Genomic DNA, 20,911 nt, shown 5'->3' with positions numbered 1-20,911 from the left:
GAGATAATAATATAGAGAAGACTCATATTTACATTGTTCTTTTTCTTATTTTACTTTTTCTATACTTTAACTATTTATCATTGTTTTTCTAAAATAAGTGCAGAAAATGAAATGTAATAAAATTTCGGGGATGGAGAGAGTATTATTTATATTTTTCAAAATTTATGTCCTACACTTTTATTATGGGACGAATATACTAAAGTAAACTGAGAATCATGATAATATAATGGGAAAGCCAAGAGATATGGTGGATTGATATGTTCCATGTCTATAAATCAAACAAAGAATAGTTACTGGGTCACGGTAAAGTAAAAGAGTACTCAAATAGAAAAATTGGAGTTTGGTCCCTGCAATCTCAACAAATTGCATGTTCAGATTAATTAAAACATTAACATTCCCAGAAAGTTAGAAATTGCACCCCAACTCGAGTCTTCGCCGGTGGACAGTGGACTATCACCGGCTTCAGCTTCAGCTCCCGTCGCCGCCGCCGCCCTGCCTTACGGTGAGAAAATATGCATGCAAAATATGCATTATGTTTCTCTCGCTTTATTTCTCTCTGATTTCCACTAAGAATCGCAAATTCTTTGCTTTCCCTCTGGTGCTCTTTGAGCGGCATTTGGTAGAGTTATCCTCTTAATTTTGAATGTCTCGAAACAAACACTGACGAGAATTGGAACGCCTACGTATTTCTAGGGCTTGTGCAATCGGAGGATAACAGAATGTCGGAGAAAGGTGGAAAAGGGGGCAAGTCTTCTCTAAAATCACCTGGTATCGCTTGCGTCTGTGTGCGTGTGTCGGGGTGTGTGTGTCACCGCTCTCTTTTACATTGTTGCTGGTGTCTCTGTTTCTTTCATGTATGAGTGTGAATTTCAATTTCCTGCTATAGGCTTTTCGTATTGTTTTTGTTTTTTAAAAAAAACTGTTCCGTTAATTTGCTGGAAAAATGGTGTGAATTAGTGGCATTACTACTGATGTTAGTATTTTACTCAGTGAACAATGTTTTGATGCAAGTATGTGTGATGAAGTGGTTTACTATCTTTCTCTTTGCTCCTGATTTTGCCGTCTAATGCTAAATGCTTGTTATATGTTGTCAATCTTTTTTCTGGAATAGTTCGATACATGTCAAAGAAGGCATTAACTTTGTTGTTTGTAGGAAGACTTAATTTATAGCAGATAGGATGTGACTTTTTTCTCACTTCTCTAGCCTCATTGGTAAACATTTTTTGGTAGGTTTGTTTATATTTACTTCATAGCGAAGTTTTGTTTAATGACACTATGCATTTCAGTTATAGCTGCATCTGTTGGCCTGGGTTGATCTTCTAATCTTTTGAATATGCTAACATTATGATTTTAAAGAATAAGAAATTTATAAGGATATATCGAAGAATATGTATATAACATGAAAGACCTGCCAATTCCTGTTTACTTCGTCATTCGTCTCTATTTGGTTGGACTTGGGATTTTATGGCGGCAATATGTTCGATATTTTTCCTCTTATAGAAGACAAACTTGTTTGTACTTTTGCACTTATACATAAGTAACATAATTAATTGTGTGATGAAACTAGTTTATTAGATCCACTGTTTATCTTCTCATTTGTCAAATTGACAAATTTTCAATTATTTGTTGCTTACTTTTTTTGTATACATTATTATATACACTTGTATCTTCGTGTTTTTGTTCTTTCTTATTGTCCTTACAAGTTCTTTTGTGCAACACAAATCAGTTGGGAATGGTGATAGCTCAGGAAAACAGAAAAAGGGGAAAAAGGTTCAGTTTGATTCCGAAGGTTAAATTTAGAATTACTCTTTTTGCTAGTAATCTTACTCACCCTCAGTTGGAATGATAAATGCCATATCTTATATTGCTGTGCACTTGTTATATTAATCTTTTTTTGTTATTCCAAATGCTAGATATTATGGAAACTGATACACCAATATCTAATGGGAAAGCTGATACTCCGGCTGCAAAAGGTCTGGCATTGAATCCTTTTAATTACATTTCCCCTGCAACTGAGAATGATGTTGCTTTTGGAATTAGAGTTTTGATTGTTTTTATTTTGTTAATACCTACATTTTATCATGACATGGATGAAGGTGGAAAAGGTGACAAAACTGCAAATGGCTCTAAAAAACCCACAGGGAAAGGGTCAACCACGGCGGTGCGAAGACTTGATCAAGGTTAGTTATACGTATACTACAAATCTTTTTGAAATTTCTTGAATATTTATAAATTATACTTTGTGCATTTGTTCACGAGGCTGCCTTGCAATATATAAATTCGAGGCAAGACTTGACTATGCTAGTATTCACTAAATTGTAGCACTGATTTAAGCATGAACCCCATCGTTAGATCCCTTGACAATGATCATCTCAGCATGATTCCAGATTGTTGTTCCTTTTTTTTCATTCTTTGAACTGAATGATTATCTACGTATAGAGCTCCCTCCCAATTCTACATGTTTGATGGACTGTGAAGCTGCGGAAATATTGCAAAGCATCCAAGATCAGATGGTTATATTGTCTCAAGATCCTGATGTAAAACTACCAGTGTAAGTTGCAGAGGTTGAAACTTATATCATCTAGACTTTTCTTCTTACTTTTATTTGATTAAGTTGCAGAGGTTGGAACTTATATCATACAGACTTTCTTCTTACTTTTATTTGATTATGTTGAGTTGTGGATGTTTTATGCTTCCTGAAATTTGACGATGAGTGTTATCTCTTATAATAGTTCATTTGATACGGGACTGACATATGCCAAGAGAGGTGGGAACTATGCAAAGCCTGAGACCGTGAAGAAAATATTTGAGTATCCTCATCTGTAGTAACTTTCAAAAAATTTCTCAGTCATATATGTCAGAAACCATAGATACTTTCTTTTTTCCATCATTTCAAGAATTGTTTTTCGTTAACTCTAATAAGGCCACTGAAGAAGCATGGTGTTTCTGACTGTGAGGTACGTAAACCAAGACTTAGTCTTCCAATCTTATTGTCATGGAAATAATTTAATATACTTCTATAATACAGATTTGCTTGATTACCAATATTTGCCCTGAATCAGTAGATGAAGTTTTTGCCGTTGTCCCAGCTCTGAAGGTACTATAACTATTTTTTTTTGGTTAGAAAGAAAATGGGATGATTGATTTCATGACTTATCATTATTTATGTCAAAAAACGCTAGATCTCTTTTATATTTCTATAAGTGAGCATATAATTTTTATGTTCCAGAAACTCTACGATCAGTTTCTTGTATATTTCTTAAAGTCAGCATATGAACATGGAAATAAGTGTTTGTTGTATTAGTATTGTGGTTCAATATTCTAAGTCTGACTAATATGAACTAGGTTTTGAGGTCAAGTGAATTGATTCACTTTTGACAAGATAGAAGGGCGTCGTTTATAATCTTAGCTGTTTTTAACTGAGAACAGATCTGGTTGAAATTATCAAAAGTTTTATGGTTGCAGTAAGAAATCATAGTGTAAATGCTAAATGCATGGCCTATATAGATTGTGAGGTTTGTTTTGCATCTCCGGTTTATAGTGGTAGTGGTATCTATATCTAGGCATAGCTCCCAGTATGTTTGAGTGATCCTAAAAGTCTGTATGATATTGGTATATGATAAAAACCGCAACAATATCTCATTACATGTTAGTCTTTATTGGTATTACCTGCGTATCTTCATCAAATACCTTATGTTATCAAATAATTTGCAAGTGAAATTGCACTAGTTTAAATGTTGTTTGTTATTTTCAAAAATAAAGATCACAATCCAAATGACACAAGGATTAATATTTTAGAGATGAGTCATGATATTGATAGAGAATCAGAGATGATATTTCATTATATTTAGTAATCCAAGCTGAACAGACTTTGACTGATCATGTTCTTTTCCAGCCTAAGATGAGCAAGTTGAGGGATCCCCTAAGAATTGCTTTGGCCGAACTGGCAAACCTCAAGGAAGCATTGGCTAACCTTAAAAACTCGACAACATAGACTGCCAACAGAGGAGGAGAGGAGGGCTGTGGTAAGTTGTTTCTGGCTTTTCAATCGTTCTATCTTGTTTCCATGTGAATATACGGTGGTCTGTAAATGTAGGCCAGAAAATTGTGATTTTACTTACTATTGCTGTCTCTCCTCTCCGACTTTGAACTTGGCAGTAACCGTGCTACATGATATGGGGCTTGGTAGATGTACATCCCTCCGGTTTTCTGAAGTAATGAAGACAATGCGCTCCCGTGATTCTATTTCTATGTAATCAAACTAATGCTAACAAATACATTTATTTTCGTTGATCCCATGCTGCATTTAGTGAAGGCCGAATTGGCGGGATGAAGGGGTGTCGGTTTATACACTCACTAATTTTCATGTTAATGTTAAGCAGCAAAAAGTGTCGAAAAAACTATTGAAATTATGTGTAGTGTGTGGTTAATGAATGTCTGTTGATATCTTTCGAGGTTAATAGATCACTAATATGTGTGGTTGAAGATAAAAAAAGGTGCGTTAGATATCTTTCGAGGTTAATAGATTACTAATATGTTATCTAAAGTCTTACATGAAAACTTTGGTGCTGGCCTCGCATTCGCAAATATAATACTACCACCTCACGGTCTTTGAAATATAAAAACTTTTCAAACGGCAGGAGTTTTAATATAATATTAGTAAAATAAGATAGAAAAATTATTAAAGGTAAGATAAAAATAATGGAAGTGGTGATAGTAAATTATTGAGTTTGGTTTGAAAATAGAAATTTTTATTTTTTAAAGAATAGACTAAAATAAAAATATATTTTTTTTATTTTTAAAAGACAGATGATAGTTAATTAAAATTTAATAATAATTTATAAATAGTACTTATAGTATGTATTTAATTAATTTACAATTAAAACTTTTAGTCTTCCATCATAATTAATACTCCCTTCGTCCGTGAATAGAAGTCTCGTTTTTCCATTTTAGTCTGTCCGCGAATAAGAGTCCCGGTTCACTTTTACCATAAATGGTAATAGTGTGAGGCCTTGGAAGATGGACTTCTGGCAGCAATGGGTTAAGGTCTTCCCTTAATGGGTTACTGCATATCCTAATTGAACTCCTTCACATGATGTCAGACCGGAGTATAAGGGCTGCCAAGGCAACGAAATCGCCTCCTTTTCTTTTGCTGCAATGAAATAATCAAGTCGTAACTCAAGCACTAGAAAAGTTAAGTGAAATAAATAAGTAATGGGCTTGTGTCTAAGGTGAGCATTTTAATTTATGAGTAAAGTGAAAATAAACTTTAAAACATAACATGGCCCAAAAACAATACCATTATGAATTTGGGCTGAGTAAGTGATATTGGAGCGGCCAAACCCTAGTTCCATAAGTAGTACTCCCAAACCCTAATTCGGCCTATCTCTCCCAGGTTATCTCTCTCCCTCTCTCGCTCCATCTTTTCTAGCGCTTGATTTTTGATAATCACAGAATCTTACATTGTTAGGTTGATTGAATTTTCAGGTTAGTGTTCGCGAGGTAGCAGATTGCTTCATACCGGAAATGGCTCCTAAAGGTTTGCACATCTTCGCGATTTTTATTTTTTTTCTAGCTTTTGTTTCTCTAGTTTGGCATACAGCTATGATTTTCTACTGATTTGAGTACATATTTGCAAGCATGTACAATATGATGTTGATTTGAATATAAACCATAATTAGGATTTTTCTTCCTTCTGACTGTAGATTTCTGATTTGTTTTTGTTCCGATGCTCACTGAAATTGTTTTCAAAATAGTATATGGAGTATTTTACAATGGGAAATCAAAATTGTTGCTATTGTTTTCTAAGATGTGAAGAAGTTGATAGGTTTACATTAAGTTTTTAAACAAGAGCTGTTTCTGCACTAACTGCAAGATATTGTTGAGATGTTGCGAATACTTTTTATGTGAATTTTTTTTGAAAACTGTTAATTATTCTCACTCACTCAGTTCAAATTTGAACCGTAGTTTTAATTGCTTTAATCATCCGGTCCTTGTATTCTTCTCAATTTTATAACTTGAGCAATTTCTGATTTACTATATTTTGTGATTGATATGAATTATGTGAAAAGTTTTCATACGTTTGAATTCCACATTTTTTGCAGCTGATACTTCTAAGAAGGGTGATGCCAAGGCCCAGGCAGTGAAGGCCGCTAAGGCAGTAAAGTCGCCGGGCACCTTCAAGAAGAAGGCCAAGAAGATCCGCACCAAAGTTACATTCTACCGACCCAAGACATTGACGAAGGAAAGAAATCCCAAGTACCCTAGGATTTCTGCGGCCCCTCGCAACAAGCTGGACCAATACCAGATTTTGAAGTACCCGCTTACTACTGAGTCGGCGATGAAGAAGATCGAAGACAACAACACCTTGGTGTTTATTGTTGATCTTCGTGCTGACAAGAAGAAGATCAAGGCTGCTGTCAAGCAGATGTATGATATCCAGACCAAGAAGGTTAACACCCTCATCAGGTATACCATTTCAACTTTATTTTGGCTACTAGCTGTAAATGATTACATCTTATTAGCAACATTCTCTGTTCTCTATGATGCATGCAGCCTGATCTGATTTGCAACTTTGGATGGACTTATATCTCGAATATTTGTTATTTGTTGGTTTGAAGTATTGTGGCTGCAAGTAGTTAGTGAATCATGTTTCTGCCAGTCTTAATGATTTGAATGATGGTGATAAAATATGACATGATTGAATTACATTTGAATGATGGTGATAAAATACCGTTTTCGCTGCAGTTGAATCTTACAAGCTTACTCTTTTCAGGCCGGACGGTACCAAGAAGGCGTACGTGAGGTTGACCCCAGACTATGATGCGTTGGATGTTGCGAACAAAATCGGGATAATCTAAGTTGGCAGTTTGTGTAATTTTTATGTTAGTGAGACTTATTTTTCCAGCTTCTATACTTATTTTTTGTTGATTGACTTTCTATATGTGGAAATTAGTCACTACCTCATCCAATCAAGTTCAATCCTTTTTTGGTACAAGTTCATGTTAAAAAGTTTAAAGTTTTTGCCGATGCTTCTTTTTTTGTGAAATAGCATTTGTGACAATTTACTGAACTAGCTCATTCATTTTTTTACTGAACCACCAAATCGCCTATGATTATGATATTTTTTGTATTTCCTCATAATGTCATTACTCAATTTTGTTTTGCATTTACAAAAACAAAAATAATTTCCTTTTCAAATATAAGACATTGATGTGTAATTTTAGGTCTATCAACACAAAATAATTTTGCACTCAAGTTCAATTAATTAACCCAAATATTACCACTTTACTGCAAATTTACAGCTTCGTGTGTAGTAATTTAAGGTGTCGATCCACAGGGAAGGCAAGTTTGTCTAACTCACAAACAATAAAAAACATTTAAGAAGAAGGTTTTTGAATGGAGAAAGATTTTAAAACAAAAGAGACAGAGTTTAAATTTCAAAATACACAAGAGAGACGAAAGTTACTCCAAACAATTGTAGACAACAAGACTTAAAAATTCGATTCTATTTCATAACATTCGGGATAAATAAGAACAAACTAAAGTGTAGGCACTAAACATGCTAAACACAATTGGTCAAAGAATAGCTAAACACATATTTCTAAAACCAAATTCCACAATTCTAAAAATCCTACGGAAGCGCGAGATTCAAAGAAACAGTTTCATAAAGTGCTCAACATCCATTATCAATCTGTCATCTAAACAAATCCAATTGATAATCTAAAACTACTTTGATCCATCTTATTTCAAGCTAAAGAGACATTAAAATAAGATTGCAAAACTATCACTAAAGATGCACCTAAAGAGATAGATTAATTCAAAGAGCAAGTAGAAAAAGCGAGTATGAAATAGAAACGAACATAGGATAAATCACAAAATTACATTGTCTAACACATGTTTGGAGCAACACAATATTCTTAGCCTAACATGATCAAACTAAGAACAAAGATAATGGAGATGGAAATCCTTGAAACCATGGAACTTGAAGATGATGATTTTGACTTTGGAGAATTCTTCCTTTTGCAACTTCACCAACCAAACACGTATCAATTCCACTCTAAATTCTCACCCCCTTCCTTTTCTCCAGATTCCTTCTCCCCCTTTCTCTCTCTTCGTCTACTTTTTTTATTCCCAGCCAACCGCCCAAGAAACTGCAGAGATGCAGTTAGAATTGCTCTACCCGGCCGGGTATATTTCGAAACTACAAATTCACCCGGCCGGGTGACATAAAATCACCCCTCTCTGGACTCTTCACGCCTTGAAGAAGCTACCCGGGCGGGTGTATTTGTTGGTATGAAACTCACCCGGGCGGGTGGAGCTTTGCTGCGCGAAGCACTTCCGCAGGTCGCCGGGTTCGTCGGGGCACCCAATCGGCGGAGAGCCGGCTCAGTTTGTGGTTGAGTCGTGAGGTTCGTTTCTGGAGAGGTGACTCAGCAGCTGCTGTTTGTTGTGTTAAAACACAGTGCACACCAATTGTTCGATGAAATGCCTCAACGAAAATTCTTCATTTGTCTTTTGCACAGCACACCAAATGTTCGATGGAATGTTTGAGTGAGCTCTAATAAGCTTTTTACAACCTAAAAATCGATGAAAACAATAATTTGATAAGTCATAATTACATAAAAATGTAAAGCACTAAGGGGAATAATATAGAAAATATGCTTCGCATCAGACATGCTATGTTCTTCAGCATTGAAAAGTCATCTTAAGAAATATAAGACATGCTATGTTTCTTGATTTTACGAGAACTGAAGTATAGATCGCCGTAAATTTGGAATGGTATTAACTTATTGGATACTAATATGTGATTGTTAAAAGTGTAAGATATTTTAAAAAATATTACTCCTACTTTCTCCATCCATGATTAGGAGTCTTGCATTGCTATTTCAGTTTGTTTGCAATTAAGTCTATATTCACTTTTATTATAGTCTCATCCGTTCACCATTAAATGTTTCATATTTGATCGGCATGAGTTTTAAGAAATTATTTGACTTTATGAAATAAATTGGGTAGAAAAGTTGGTGTAATGTGGAGCCTACTTTTATATATTGATTTTATAATAAAATATTAGTCGAATGAGTTAGTGGAATGTAGAATTTATTTACCAAATAAGTACTAATGTTAAAGGTGAAATGAAACATTTATTGGCGGACGGACGAAAAAGGAAACTTGGACATTTAACGGCAGACAGAACAAGTAATTGTAATTGTAAATAGGAATCATATTACAAAATTTTTTTGAGCCACTTTCGTTCATATTCCTTTAAACTCGTGTTAAATTCACCCGGTACTTTTAATTGAGTGTAATAAGTGATTGATCCATTAATGACAAACATTAGAAGCATTAGAAAATTAATAGTGATGTTCGCGAGGCTTTCGGAAGTCCCATTAGTTATGAATAGAGATAGAAACAAAACGTTTTTCCGAAGACAAATTCCAATGTCACCATCGACAAAAATAAATTAATGGAATGTTAATTCATAAGCCCACTCATCAATTATAATAAAAAGATTCTATACTTAGTTTTATCGATTTTGATCGTAGACAATCTTATAAAGAAATTGCGTATAACAATCTGTATCAATTCCACATTTGTCTAAATATAATTGTATTAAGTATTGGGTCAAATGTCATGTAAGCTCGATAAAATATTAGTATTATAAATTTATAGTAATATAAGATTACGCAAACTAAATTAATATAGTATAAGCTTAATTATGTGTGTAGATTACTTCGTCGGCGCGTTGAAGCTTCCATTTGAAAATGCAAATGTGAATGCCGTGTTGATTGTGATGTTAAGCAGCAAAAAAGTCAGCTCAAACAAAATACTAATCAATTGGCATCTCTTCAGATTTGGCGTCAACGACGACGATTTCAGTTTCATCATTCTCTTCCTCAAGGTAAAATCATGCGCAAACGTTTCTGTTCATATAAATCGGAAATAAAATTTGAACTGAAAAGATGAATTTGATCATGCAATTGTTGATTTTTGCAGTGTTTGTGATATAAGAAGACAGAGATGGGGGCGAAGATGTCGAATGCAAGTTTAGTCCGACGGAATTCACCCAACCGTGCCTCTTCTCCTCATGATACTGATACAGATGCTGAAACCACTCCTTTTTCTAGGAGATATGGTAGAATCGCTGACAATTACCGATCTATCGATCAGGTGCGTTTCATTTCGTCAAATTTGGATGCTATTTTTTTTCTGAAATTTGAGTTGGATTTGGATGATTGGACCTCGCCTGCAGTTTATTGTGTTTGATGATTTGATTGTTTGAAGGTTACGCAAGCGCTTGCTGAATCCGGTCTAGAATCCTCGAATCTGATCGTAGGCATTGACTTCACCAAAAGCAATGAATGGACGGGGAGAGATTCCTTCGACGGAAGGTGCCTTCATCACTTGAGCGACGGGATGAATCCGTACCAGCACGCCATCTCCATCATTGGAAGGACGCTCTCGCAGTTCGATGAGGATAATCTCATTCCGTGTTTTGGCTTTGGCGATGGTATGTTACCGTGCTAGCGTATTTCAATGTTAGCGATGGTGTGACAGTTGTTTATATTCGCAGTGAGTACTCATGATCGGGACGTGTTCAGCTTCTATGAGGACAGCAGGCCCTGTGATGGCTTCGAGGAGGCACTCTCTCGTTATAGAGAGATTGTTCCACATGTTCGGCTATCAGGTTCATCCACCTCTTCTTTGTCAAGTTTGTTAAAGTTTTACTTCATGTTTTCTCATGAAGAAGATGCTCTGTGACTGACTGTACAGGACCTACGTCGTTTGCCCCAATAATCGAGACTGCTATGGGGATAGTTGATCGAAATGGTGGCCAATATCATGTTCTTTTGATCATAGCTGATGGCCAAGTAATAATTATGCTTGCATCTTAATAAATTCAAATTTTCTTCTGGTTCGATGGAACTGATTTCGACTTTCTGTGGAAGGTCACAAGAAACGTAGACACGGAAGCTGGGCAGCTTAGTCCTCAGGAGCAAAAAACAGTAGATGCAATAGTGAGAGCAAGGTTGTACATTGTGCAAGTCTGGACTTAGTTTTTCAAAAGATGTTGAGGCTTTAGTTGACTCTTTACCTTTGATTTTTTGTTCATGTTGTGAAGCGAGTACCCGTTGTCCATTATCGTGGTTGGAGTTGGAGACGGGCCGTGGGATACCATGCACAAGTTTGATGACAATATCCCAGCCAGAGCCTTTGACAACATACAGGTTAGACCTTGCAAATCCAGCTCACTGAATCCATGCTCATGCTTGATCAGAAATTTACATTGGTTTCCAAATGCAGTTTGTCAATTTCACAGAAATCATGTCAAGAAATATCCCTCTACCGGAGAAGGAAACTGAGTTTGCCTTGGCTGCATTGATGGAAATCCCTTTACAATACAGAGCAACAATGGAACTCCAACTCTTGGGGTAATGCACTGTGAAGAATAGATACTATCATGTAAATGTTATTCATGTCGATTGCAATCAATTGATAGAAATGCTTCATCATATGAACAGTAGAAAAAACCAACATCTTAAAGGCCTACATTTTCTGTTGCAGCAACCAGAGAGGGCACAGCACAACTCTCCCGTTGCCACCTCCTTCGCGCAGCTTGAGGTCGAATAGTCATCTAACCTTAACTCGTTCAAGCAGCTATAGCGAAACCTTCTCAACTACCCATCCATCTCCTGTTTCCACTTCAAGCACTTTAAATGAAAGGGTGCATCCTCTCACTTTGTGCTGTTTGTTACACTTTTATACTATTTTTAGCATTAGGGTGAGTTTGCGTTTTGGTGATATTTTTTGACAATGATTCTCTAACCTTTTTCCACAGAGGTGCCCCGTCTGTTTCTACAGAAGACGAAATCTTGCACTTGGATGCGGACATCAGGTAAAGCACCAAACATAAAGATGTGAAAATTTGTAAGGTTGTCTCCTGCTAAACTCTGCGCATTCTGTGTTGTTTGTAGGTGTGCCATGACTGTGGCGAAGAGCTGAGCTGGTGTCCGATTTGTCGGACAGAGATAACAACCAGATTGAGGCTTTATGGTTAAACTCATAAAGCCAATGTTAGAACCAATGATAGCATGTGTGATTCAATAGTGATTTGAATGTGTATATTCAGCAATAGATACTGAATTATTCCTAATTTTACCTCAATTTAAAGAACATTTGCAGATGAGTAAACTATTAACTGTAAACACCATGTCTGTTAGTTTTTTCTTGTTTTTCGAGGAGAGCTGATTTCGTTTGCCATCGAGATGTTCGGTTTTGGAAGCTTTCTGAGCTATGTATTTAAGAATTAAGAGTCTGGTTAAGCTCCAGCTTCCAATTTGTGTGAAAAACTCAGTTGTATAGCAACATGAATCAAACTTCCTCTTCCATAATTTAGTTCAAAATACAAGGAAAATGAACTGTTGAAACTGAATGGTTCATGGTGAGGAAATGTTGATGAATGATTGAAGTTGTGATTTTTCAGTTTAAGGAATCTTGATATTCAAATGACATACTCAAGTTCAATGAATGTACATCTTCTTTCTTTGGAAGGTTCTGAAACTGAACATCCCAAAACAATTTATTACAATAGGTTAGGCAAGAAGACAACTTGGTTGACTCCACCTCAGTAGTGGTGGACTCATCAGTCAGAAAAAGCAGACAGTGGGTTCGATCAGTTCACACAAGCTTCAAATTTTCAATCCCATAGTTAAATTTCCTCAATAAAAAGGCCATCTCATATCTGCATTTGATGCTTCCATTCTAAACTAGAAATGTTGAGGAACAAGAGCTTGGCAATCGCCCTGACATGGATGCTGCTAGCTGCATTCCTTGTCGCTTGTTCGTGTGCAGCAGCTAGCACGAAACCTGCTGAACGCATCGTGCATCCACAAGGTATGTAACATCTCCATAAAACAGTTCTTCCTTCTGCAATATGTAGTTTGATTCCTAATTAATCTGCGTTTGAAGGGTGCCGATGCTGCTTGTTTGACTTCTCGAAGCCCCTCATCACCTGCGCCAGAGTCTGCTGCGGCGAAAGCTGCTGCTAACATCAAAACCAGAAATGCTACAAATGAAGAATGTGTTGCCATCATATGTATCTTGAAAGAATGTGATGCATTGTACTATAATTAAGAATACAGTATCAAATTGAATAAAAATCTTCAATAAATATAGTGCTATAATAGTACAGAAGCTCAATAGTCAATACTCTCACAACTCAACAATAACCATACTAACCCCAACCAATCTTCTAATCAATACATCTATAGTGATATTTATGTGCAGTATCTTATCTTTTTCTTTCGCTAACCGGGACATTACAGAAGAGGGAACCCTGAAAACCCCACTTCAAAACCTCCGAGTCACATGAAAATCACGAGAAGCGCCCAACAAGCAACTAGCAAGAATACACCCCATCTGCTGTCGGACCTAAAGCCTAGAGATTTCTCATCTGTGACACCAACAAGAAATCTGCAGTCGCCAATCGAAGGATCCAACATAGTGATCATCCCAAGCCCATCAAACTCACAGCTTCGAGGATTCTGCTTCTGCACCTGATAATAGCTGTTGAAAGCATACGATATATTCCCCTTCTCACCAATATCGTTGCAGGATCCCCCATAGCTGAGTGTCGTGCAATCTGCATAGTTACAAGCAAGCTTGAAGTGGCTTGCCACGGTGGAAAGATCCCGGTTAGGATTTGCAACACACCATCGGGAGGGAAGATACTTAACCTCTTTCGCGTTTTTCAAATATCCATTGCCAAGATTCAGTCGGTACTTGGCCTGTCCATCAAAGGAGAATATGCCCCAATGCCTCTCAAAGTTCCCGGGAAGGGTACTCTTGGCCCCCTCGTCGAGAAGACTGAAAAGATAGACGTCCATAGGCGGGACACCTGGCCTTAGAGGAGTTCCCTTATTCGACAATACATTCTTAACAAGTCCCTGGTTGAAAACCCTCGCTGCAGTGAGATTTGCCCCGGATGCACCATCTGTCGGCCAACCCACCTCTCCTATAACAATCGGCATCTGAGGATACCCTAGTTTGCTTAGGGCTGACACTAGTGTGTCGAAATTACCATCAAACGCATTGTAGTAGGTATTTGGTCCATCCACCACAGGATGCGTAGTGCCCTCGAAGAATGCATAATCTTGAGGAAAGTCAGAGTTCCCATACATGCTTAGGAAGGGATATATATTCACTATGAAAGGCGAACCATTAGAGTTGAGGAAAGAAACAATCTGCGTCATGATCTGTGTGAGCTCGGCTCGAAAGGCTCCTTGTGATGGCAGATTAGATACATAGGCATCAGCATTGCACGGGACGACCAACTTCACTGTGCCTGCAAGATTTGCTTTAGCCAGAGACTGCTGTAAATTCACCATAGTAGGCACCACATAAGATTGGAATTGACCAGAGTAACTAGTCAGGAACGGCTCGTTTCCAACTGCAACATACCTGCAACCACCCTCGAGATTCAGTAGTGTCCACAAAGATTATAGAGGTAAAGCATCAATCTTGTTAAGTTCTAAACCCCAAATCAAGTAACAGAGTACATAAAATTTATACAGTGCCACCAAATAATTCTACTTTCATCATTTGTAGCCAAATTTAGCTGCAAATGTGATATGACAAACAGCTCACAATTTGATAAACCAATCCATGCTTGAAACAAAACTACAAACACACTTGTAAAGAAGCATATTACAGCAACAAGAAACCATTATTTAAGAGTAAACTAGTCTTAGACAACATAAAATCTTTTGTGCGTTAGATAATTAAACAGAATCTTCTACCAAAAGCAGCAGCAGAGAAAGAAAGAAAGAAAGAAAGAAAGATGCAGTTTCCAATTAGGCTCCCACAAGAATCAGATAACACAATCCAATAATTTATAGTAATAGTAAGCAAATCAACATTACACAACCTAACCAAACATATTCACACTGAAAATGAAAAGAAAGCATTTTTTTTAAAAAAGGCCAAACAAAATAGTATCTTTACAAGTTAAGATACAAAACCTCAATTGGAGAAACCATCAAATGCAACACAATCACATAAACTAACAACTATCAAAGTGTGTGTGTGTGTGAGAGAGAGAGAGAAGGAGAGAGTACTTGATATCAACACCGCCTTTGACAACATATTTGGAGACATTTTGAGCAACCCACAAATCACAAGCAGAGGGAGAGGAGCTGAGGAGAGCCAGCATTTCGTTAGGGATCCCAACCATGACTTGGATCCCAGAGCCCATCAACGCCTTGAGGGAGTCTGGGTCGGCATCAAAGAGCTTCACTTTTTCAATCTTGTTGTCCTTCAAAAGATCCACCACATTCTTAGGCGAGAGGCGGTGGAGAGAAATCGTGCCCCAGTTCACCCCTATCGCCGATTCAGCCACCTCCGCCGCCGCTGACAAGCTCACCACAAGCACTAGGATTTTGCTATAAAAATGGAGTCTTTCCATTTTCACAAAATCTGGGTTACTTCACTTCACATTAAGGCAGTGGTTGGCCTCCTGAGAAGAACAGAACTGAGCAGAAGTGTATAAAGTTTGAAACTTTAAATCATACAAGCGTCAATTTCAAGATTAATTAGGGAGTTGGATTTTTTTTACCTTTTAGTAATATAGTAGTACTATTTTTTTTTTTTTTTTTAAGAACTCCTAATTTTTAATCTAACTAACACTATGTGAGAACCAAATGCAATTATGCACCTCACCAAAAATATAGAGTAATTATATTCATCACTAATTATCTGGCTTATGTTTCACTCTATAATGAGATACTACTATTATATTTTTTATATTTCATAAATTAATATTTTTGGATTAGTGGCAGAAGTGTAATGAGAAGTACTATGTTAGCAAAAATTATCTTTATAGAGTTTATGGAAAGTTCTTTATAAGCAATTTAAATTTTGTTAGAGTTGTCATAAAATAATTAAGTCAAGAAGATCATGCCAAGATTAAAATATTGATTTTTATAATAACTGTGTGATTGTATATTTGTATGCCAAAAAGGGGTGAATTGTGTTCAAATTACACAATTAATTTTTTTTAATTAAAATTTAATATTTTATATTGTTATTTAAACAGGTAAATTTCAAAATCTTATGGCCCATATTAGTTTCTTTTAGTATTATTTAAAACCTTACTTACATATTCAAGATTAGTTTTTTTTACCCTATTGTTACAAACTTACAATTCAAGAAGAGTTATCAAGAAAATGATTTTTGAGTTTATAATGACGAAAGTACCCCCATATCGGCCAACTGTTTCTCTACTTTTAGCCGATAAAGATGTCGGCTTAATTTTAATAATATTATCGCTTTGTTTATCATTTTATAAGATTATCGCTTTGTTTATTATTCTATTAGAAGAATTATTGATGTAGATTGCAGTGATTTAGGGAGTGACATGTTACAACAATCTTTTCCACCTCCACGTCTCTTCTTTTTGTCCTATTCTATTTATGCAAATTAAGGCATGTTACATTTTTAGTATTTTATGTTAAGGAGTGTAATTAAAAGCTGAAAAGCAACAAATAAAAATTGGATAAACAAAGTGATTAGTGCGTAGTTCGCTGCTATTGCTATACATGAATTATTATTGAAGTGGAGCCTACATTGAGTCGTTTCTTTAATGTGATTAAAAATGTACTTAGTATTTAATAACAATCGAGACTTTTTTCCATAAAGGTAATAATAAGATGTAATAGAAAATTTTCTTAAATAATAACAATTGACGATTTCGTTCGAATGGAAATCTTTCAGATACTGTAATAGCAAAAAGTTTGACGCAACAAAATTAATCTTAGAATTGCGTTTAACAAATTTCAAGGATCATGGATCTAATAAATTTAAACAACTTTTAAAAGTTTAGAAACGAATATACCCCTTTTTCTCGATCGACAAATGTAAAGGTAAGGGAATAGTCGAATTAATGTCCGGTTATAATTACATATTGGGGAAATTAGTACTTACACATCATTTTACCAAAAAAGGAAATATTAATATAGTATACTACTCCATTCGTTCACGATTAAGTGACATAAATTAATTTGACTAGATTTTCAAAAATATACTACTCCTAATAAAAAGTGATTTAAAAAAACTAATGAAATATGAAACCTACTTGTCTATATTAATTTACAATAAAAAAATATGAGTGAAATAAGTTAATAGAATGTTAGCTTTATTAGCAAAGTAACATAAATTAACTTGACTCGATTTTCAAAAATATACTACTAATAAAAAGTGACTTAGAAAAACTAATGAAATATGAAACCTACTTGTCTATATTAATTTAGAATAAAAAAATATGAGTGAAATAAGTTAATAGAATGATAGCTTTATTAGCACAAATACTGTAAAAAGTAAATAAGACACTTAATTATAGAGGAACGAAAAAGGAAACTTGAAACATTTAATCATGGACAGAGGGGGTACTATTTTTATGAAGAGAGGGTTCGATCTGGTATCTAGGATTAGTAATCAGAGAATTACATGGCTCAATATTGCACAAAAATAGACCACACAAGAAGCTTTTTTACTCAAAATCTCAAGGGAAGACTGAAGGACACTAAATCACAACACCAAGAAGGAAACCTCACAAGAAATATTCTAGAACTCACAACCTCTCACATATCGGACTGGATCTCCTCTGACTTTGCAAACCTGAACTTAAAGGTATAGGTGTCGACACTCTCAAGAAAACCTAGAAGGTAATCTTCGCTAGGAGATCCCAATATCAACTTAGACAAAAAATTGAATGAGCCACTTGAAAACAAAGAAAGAAAAAAGAGACTCACCTAAAGAAACACACAATTAGAGAGAAAGAGCGTGAATCGAATAATCAAGGATATCCAGGATAGGGGTGATTAATCACACCATCTCAATCAGACAGTCGAGAGGTGCGATCCGCGTGCTGGTCAATTGGACCAACTATTTGATTGGGCTCGTTAACTACAAACAAAAAATAGCGTGCTAGAATTTCAATTACTTCACATACATGCACAATACCTTAACTTGGCTTCATCAAAATAGAAGGATATGATCACAAAAACACATTTAACATAAGCCTACATTTTAAGTTTAACGAAATTTCACAAATAAACGCGTACAGCATATTGATATTCTATTCCCTAATCATATTCCACCATCTCATCTATAATCTCTTTCTCTTTTTAATCGCTTTTCACTTTCACCTTCAAATCTCCATTTTTGATTTCAAAGCACAAAGCCACATTTCTACGTTTCTTTCTTTTCTACCTTTTTCATGTCACCACCTCACCAACACTCTATTTTGTCTTATTGTCTTATTAACAATAGCAAGTCACAACAATCAAATACTAACCCTTCTTATTAATCTAAAAATGTAACAACAACAACATAGTAACATCTCATAACACTACTACTATATTGTACTAATACAATTTCACCTCTTCTCAAAATCAGGCTGATTCGTGAGTGATCGAACCCACGCCCACTTGTGGTCCCTCGTGTCCACCCGATTCTTCGCCCTCGCGACGTCCTCCACCGGAATGTACGCATAGTTCCCGTTAATCGGCCCCGACACGAACCCCGTGTACCCGGCCATCGCCCCGTGGATGGCCGAGTGCGCCACCAACGTGCAATACAAATTATCCGTCGCATTGGCCGGCACGGCCCGGACCATATAAGTCGGATCGATATACTTCACCGTAAATAGCTCCGTCCCGTGATCCCGGGCCCACCACTTCTTCAGCTCCGACTTCAGCCACCCTCCCACATCCAAGAACACCGGATTTCCCGACTCATCCTTCTCCTCCACGTGCGCCTCGTCGCTCCTCGGTATCACGTCCTGCCCGGCCCCCTCGGCCACGACGACAACCGCGTGCCCGTTCTCCTTGAGGCGGGCGCCGAGGAACTCGAGCAGCCCGCCTCTGCCTTCAAGGTAGAAGTCAGTCTCCGGGATGAGGCAGCAGTCGACGTCGCGGCTGCTGAGGGTCGCGTGGAGGGCGATGTGGCCGGTGCTCCGCCCCATCAGCTTCACCAGCCCTACGCCGTTCACCGCGCTCTCGGCCTCCGTGTGGGCCGCGCTGATCGCTTGCTGAGCCATCTCCACCGCGGTTTGGAACCCGAAGGATCGGTCTATTATACCAACGTCGTTGTCCACCGTCTTGGGGATTCCGGCCACTGCGATGTTCAGTTTCCGGCGCTGTATCTCGTTGAATATCTCAACCATGCCGCGCATCGTGCCGTCGCCACCGATGATGTACACCTGACAAAATGCATATAGTACAACATATTTATATAACTTCGATCACAAAAATTAAAAATTGTTCGCCATTTCATATACACATAAGAAAAAATTATTCTATACCTAAAAAATCATAATTTTGACAAATTTATTGTTAATCCCGCAAATCAACAAAAATGTTCGATTATATTAGTACTATAACTTTGACATTTTTTCTGAAATTTCCCAAAAATCTCAAATCCTGGGAAATTACGCATAATTAATTTGGCCGACAGAAATCATTATTTGTACAAAAATGTTCGATTTGTCACATTGTTATATATTTTAAATTACGCCATGTCAATAAATTTAAATGCACAACATGGAATTAGAGTTTTCGACATGAAACCATATAGTACTAATTGATAATTTTGCAAATAATGGAATTGACGAGAAATCGACCAATCTCGTTAATCAAAAACGTTGGTTGAAGCCAAAAAAATGTGATATATTAATTGATCATTTTTTGAAATTATAGGATTGACCAGAAATGGACCAAATTTGATAATCGAAACCTGATTGAAGGCACGATCCTGAATAGCATCGACGATACGAGCAAGGTCGAAGCCGCCTCTAGAAGTTTCTAGAACGGTGCCGCCCTTGCGGTGCCAGTCGTGGACCATCTTCGGGTTCAAGGCGACCGGGTGGCGGGAATAAAACCCGCGGTATCCGGCCTCGACCCCGAAGATGTGGCGCGCGCCGTAGAGGTCCCAGAGCCCCACGACGAGCTCCCTGATCACGGTGTTCATGCCGGGGCAGAGGCCGCCGCACGTGACGATGGCCGCGCGCACGTGCCCGGGCTCGAAGTAGACCGCCTTTCTCGGCCCGGCCCGGTGGTAGGCCAGGCGGGGCCCGGGGGGATCGGAGGGGCCGTGGAGGATGTGGCGGAGGACGACGTCGTTTGGGGCGATGTAGAATTCGGAGGAGGGGTGGAAGAAGGGGTTGGAGTCGAGGGGGTTTGGGTGGCTGCGGAGGGAGGGGAGGGCGTGGAGGAGGTGCGGGAGCTGCTGGACCTTGATGTTTGGGATTGTGAGGTGGTGATCTTCGCCGCCGGCGGAGGAGGCCATGGTTTTTTTTTTTTTTTTCGATTTTGGGTTGAGAGGGGAGTATGTATGTGGATTTGTGGTGACGTGGAAGGCTCTGGGGTTGACGCGTGGGTGTTACGTGGTGAACTTTTGCAGTGGTTGGTGAGAGGGGTCACGTTGTGGTCATTTCCTAGTTTGACCACAAATATATTCATAATTTTCATCAGAAATGTACTCCATCATTAATAATTACTCCTCTCGTCACTCTCATTTCTCACTGTTAGCCACAGGTTTTGAAAAATGCGAAAAAAATTTAATTGAAAAACTGAGTGTAACCTCATATCATTTTTTTTATATTCTCTCCGTCCACAAAAATAGGGCACGTTTATAATTTTTAGCTGTCTATAATAAATAGAGCATTTAAATTTATTGAAAGTATTCAACAAATAATAACACTACACATTATTCAACTAACATTATTTCTTACTTATTTTTTCTCATTTTCTCTTAATTTTTCCCTTCTCTATTAGTACTTACTAATTCTACAATAAAACCCGTGCAAAACACCAATTGCCTTATTTTTAGTGGATGGGGAGAATATTGGTTTTAT

At 37.2% G+C, this 20,911-nt stretch overlaps 5 protein-coding genes and 1 long non-coding RNA gene across 7 annotated transcripts; 3 read left to right on the top strand and 3 right to left on the bottom strand.

The window, feature by feature from the left end:
• Nucleotides 1-351: 351 nt before the first annotated feature.
• Nucleotides 352-4,460, top strand: LOC125222963 (DNA-directed RNA polymerases IV and V subunit 4-like). Of its 2 annotated transcripts, XM_048125880.2 has the most exons (11): nt 352-502; nt 694-768; nt 1,727-1,789; nt 1,914-1,973; nt 2,097-2,180; nt 2,440-2,551; nt 2,733-2,810; nt 2,924-2,957; nt 3,029-3,097; nt 3,896-4,025; nt 4,159-4,460. In XM_048125880.2, exons 2-10 carry the CDS (start codon nt 720-722, stop codon nt 3,992-3,994), a joined length of 648 nt encoding a protein of 215 aa, XP_047981837.1. In that variant the 5' UTR covers nt 352-502; nt 694-719; the 3' UTR covers nt 3,995-4,025; nt 4,159-4,460. The 2 variants fall into 2 exon arrangements, with proteins under 2 accessions (XP_047981837.1, XP_047981854.1); XM_048125897.2 differs by lacking the exon at nt 1,727-1,789.
• Nucleotides 4,461-5,376: 916 nt separating this feature from the next.
• LOC125222977 (large ribosomal subunit protein uL23-like) lies at nt 5,377-6,997 on the top strand. Its single transcript, XM_048125907.2, has 4 exons — nt 5,377-5,395; nt 5,488-5,539; nt 6,105-6,468; nt 6,776-6,997. Exons 2-4 carry the CDS (start codon nt 5,527-5,529, stop codon nt 6,858-6,860), a joined length of 462 nt encoding a protein of 153 aa, XP_047981864.1. The 5' UTR covers nt 5,377-5,395; nt 5,488-5,526; the 3' UTR covers nt 6,861-6,997.
• An 849-nt stretch (nt 6,998-7,846) lies between these two features.
• LOC148931658 (uncharacterized) lies at nt 7,847-8,837 on the bottom strand. The gene is made up of 2 exons (XR_016135455.1): nt 8,677-8,837; nt 7,847-8,579 (listed from the first exon to the last, which is right to left on the bottom strand). It is a non-coding gene; the product is annotated as an uncharacterized LOC148931658 (long non-coding RNA).
• A 909-nt stretch (nt 8,838-9,746) lies between these two features.
• Nucleotides 9,747-12,195, top strand: LOC125222955 (E3 ubiquitin-protein ligase RGLG5-like). The gene is made up of 11 exons (XM_048125867.2): nt 9,747-9,901; nt 9,997-10,170; nt 10,285-10,510; nt 10,574-10,687; nt 10,774-10,871; nt 10,950-11,029; nt 11,123-11,228; nt 11,305-11,432; nt 11,566-11,725; nt 11,840-11,896; nt 11,976-12,195. Exons 2-11 carry the CDS (start codon nt 10,021-10,023, stop codon nt 12,057-12,059), a joined length of 1,203 nt encoding a protein of 400 aa, XP_047981824.1. The 5' UTR covers nt 9,747-9,901; nt 9,997-10,020; the 3' UTR covers nt 12,060-12,195.
• A 954-nt stretch (nt 12,196-13,149) lies between these two features.
• Nucleotides 13,150-15,559, bottom strand: LOC125222945 (O-Glycosyl hydrolases family 17 protein). The gene is made up of 2 exons (XM_048125854.2): nt 15,117-15,559; nt 13,150-14,460 (listed from the first exon to the last, which is right to left on the bottom strand). Exons 1-2 carry the CDS (start codon nt 15,461-15,463, stop codon nt 13,365-13,367), a joined length of 1,443 nt encoding a protein of 480 aa, XP_047981811.1. The 5' UTR covers nt 15,464-15,559; the 3' UTR covers nt 13,150-13,364.
• A 2,772-nt stretch (nt 15,560-18,331) lies between these two features.
• Nucleotides 18,332-20,362, bottom strand: PFK2 (phosphofructokinase 2). The gene is made up of 2 exons (XM_048084424.2): nt 19,792-20,362; nt 18,332-19,258 (listed from the first exon to the last, which is right to left on the bottom strand). Exons 1-2 carry the CDS (start codon nt 20,341-20,343, stop codon nt 18,434-18,436), a joined length of 1,377 nt encoding a protein of 458 aa, XP_047940381.2. The 5' UTR covers nt 20,344-20,362; the 3' UTR covers nt 18,332-18,433.
• Between the last annotated feature and the right edge of the window lie 549 nt (nt 20,363-20,911).

Source organism: Salvia hispanica, chromosome 2 (assembly GCF_029641045.1).
Source record: "Salvia hispanica isolate PSC_SH4W2 chromosome 2, Shi_PSC_v1, whole genome shotgun sequence".
Lineage (NCBI taxonomy): Eukaryota > Viridiplantae > Streptophyta > Magnoliopsida > Lamiales > Lamiaceae > Salvia > Salvia hispanica.
The sequence above is the reverse complement of the archived record's forward strand: the minus strand, read 5'-3'. Positions and strand labels throughout refer to the sequence as shown.

What these genes read in the sequence shown, in the direction of transcription:
- LOC125222963 (XM_048125880.2), top strand. Translation starts at nt 720, where the DNA reads ATGTCGGAGAAAGGTGGAAAAGGGGGCAAGTCTTCTCTAAAATCACCT. An exon ending in CCTGATGTAAAACTACCAGT is followed by an intron (nt 2,552 to 2,732) that starts GTAAGTTGCAGA and finishes CTCTTATAATAG; the next exon opens with TTCATTTGATACGGGACTGA. An exon ending in CCGTTGTCCCAGCTCTGAAG is followed by an intron (nt 3,098 to 3,895) that starts GTACTATAACTA and finishes GTTCTTTTCCAG; the next exon opens with CCTAAGATGAGCAAGTTGAG.
- LOC125222977 (XM_048125907.2), top strand. An exon ending in AAGGTTAACACCCTCATCAG is followed by an intron (nt 6,469 to 6,775) that starts GTATACCATTTC and finishes TACTCTTTTCAG; the next exon opens with GCCGGACGGTACCAAGAAGG.
- LOC125222955 (XM_048125867.2), top strand. Translation starts at nt 10,021, where the DNA reads ATGGGGGCGAAGATGTCGAATGCAAGTTTAGTCCGACGGAATTCACCC. An exon ending in GAGCCTTTGACAACATACAG is followed by an intron (nt 11,229 to 11,304) that starts GTTAGACCTTGC and finishes TTCCAAATGCAG; the next exon opens with TTTGTCAATTTCACAGAAAT. An exon ending in CACTTGGATGCGGACATCAG is followed by an intron (nt 11,897 to 11,975) that starts GTAAAGCACCAA and finishes TGTTGTTTGTAG; the next exon opens with GTGTGCCATGACTGTGGCGA.
- LOC125222945 (XM_048125854.2), bottom strand. Translation starts at nt 15,463, where the DNA reads ATGGAAAGACTCCATTTTTATAGCAAAATCCTAGTGCTTGTGGTGAGC. An exon ending in AAAGGCGGTGTTGATATCAA is followed by an intron (nt 14,461 to 15,116) that starts GTACTCTCTCCT and finishes GGGTGGTTGCAG; the next exon opens with GTATGTTGCAGTTGGAAACG.
- PFK2 (XM_048084424.2), bottom strand. Translation starts at nt 20,343, where the DNA reads ATGGCCTCCTCCGCCGGCGGCGAAGATCACCACCTCACAATCCCAAAC. An exon ending in AGGATCGTGCCTTCAATCAG is followed by an intron (nt 19,259 to 19,791) that starts GTTTCGATTATC and finishes GCATTTTGTCAG; the next exon opens with GTGTACATCATCGGTGGCGA.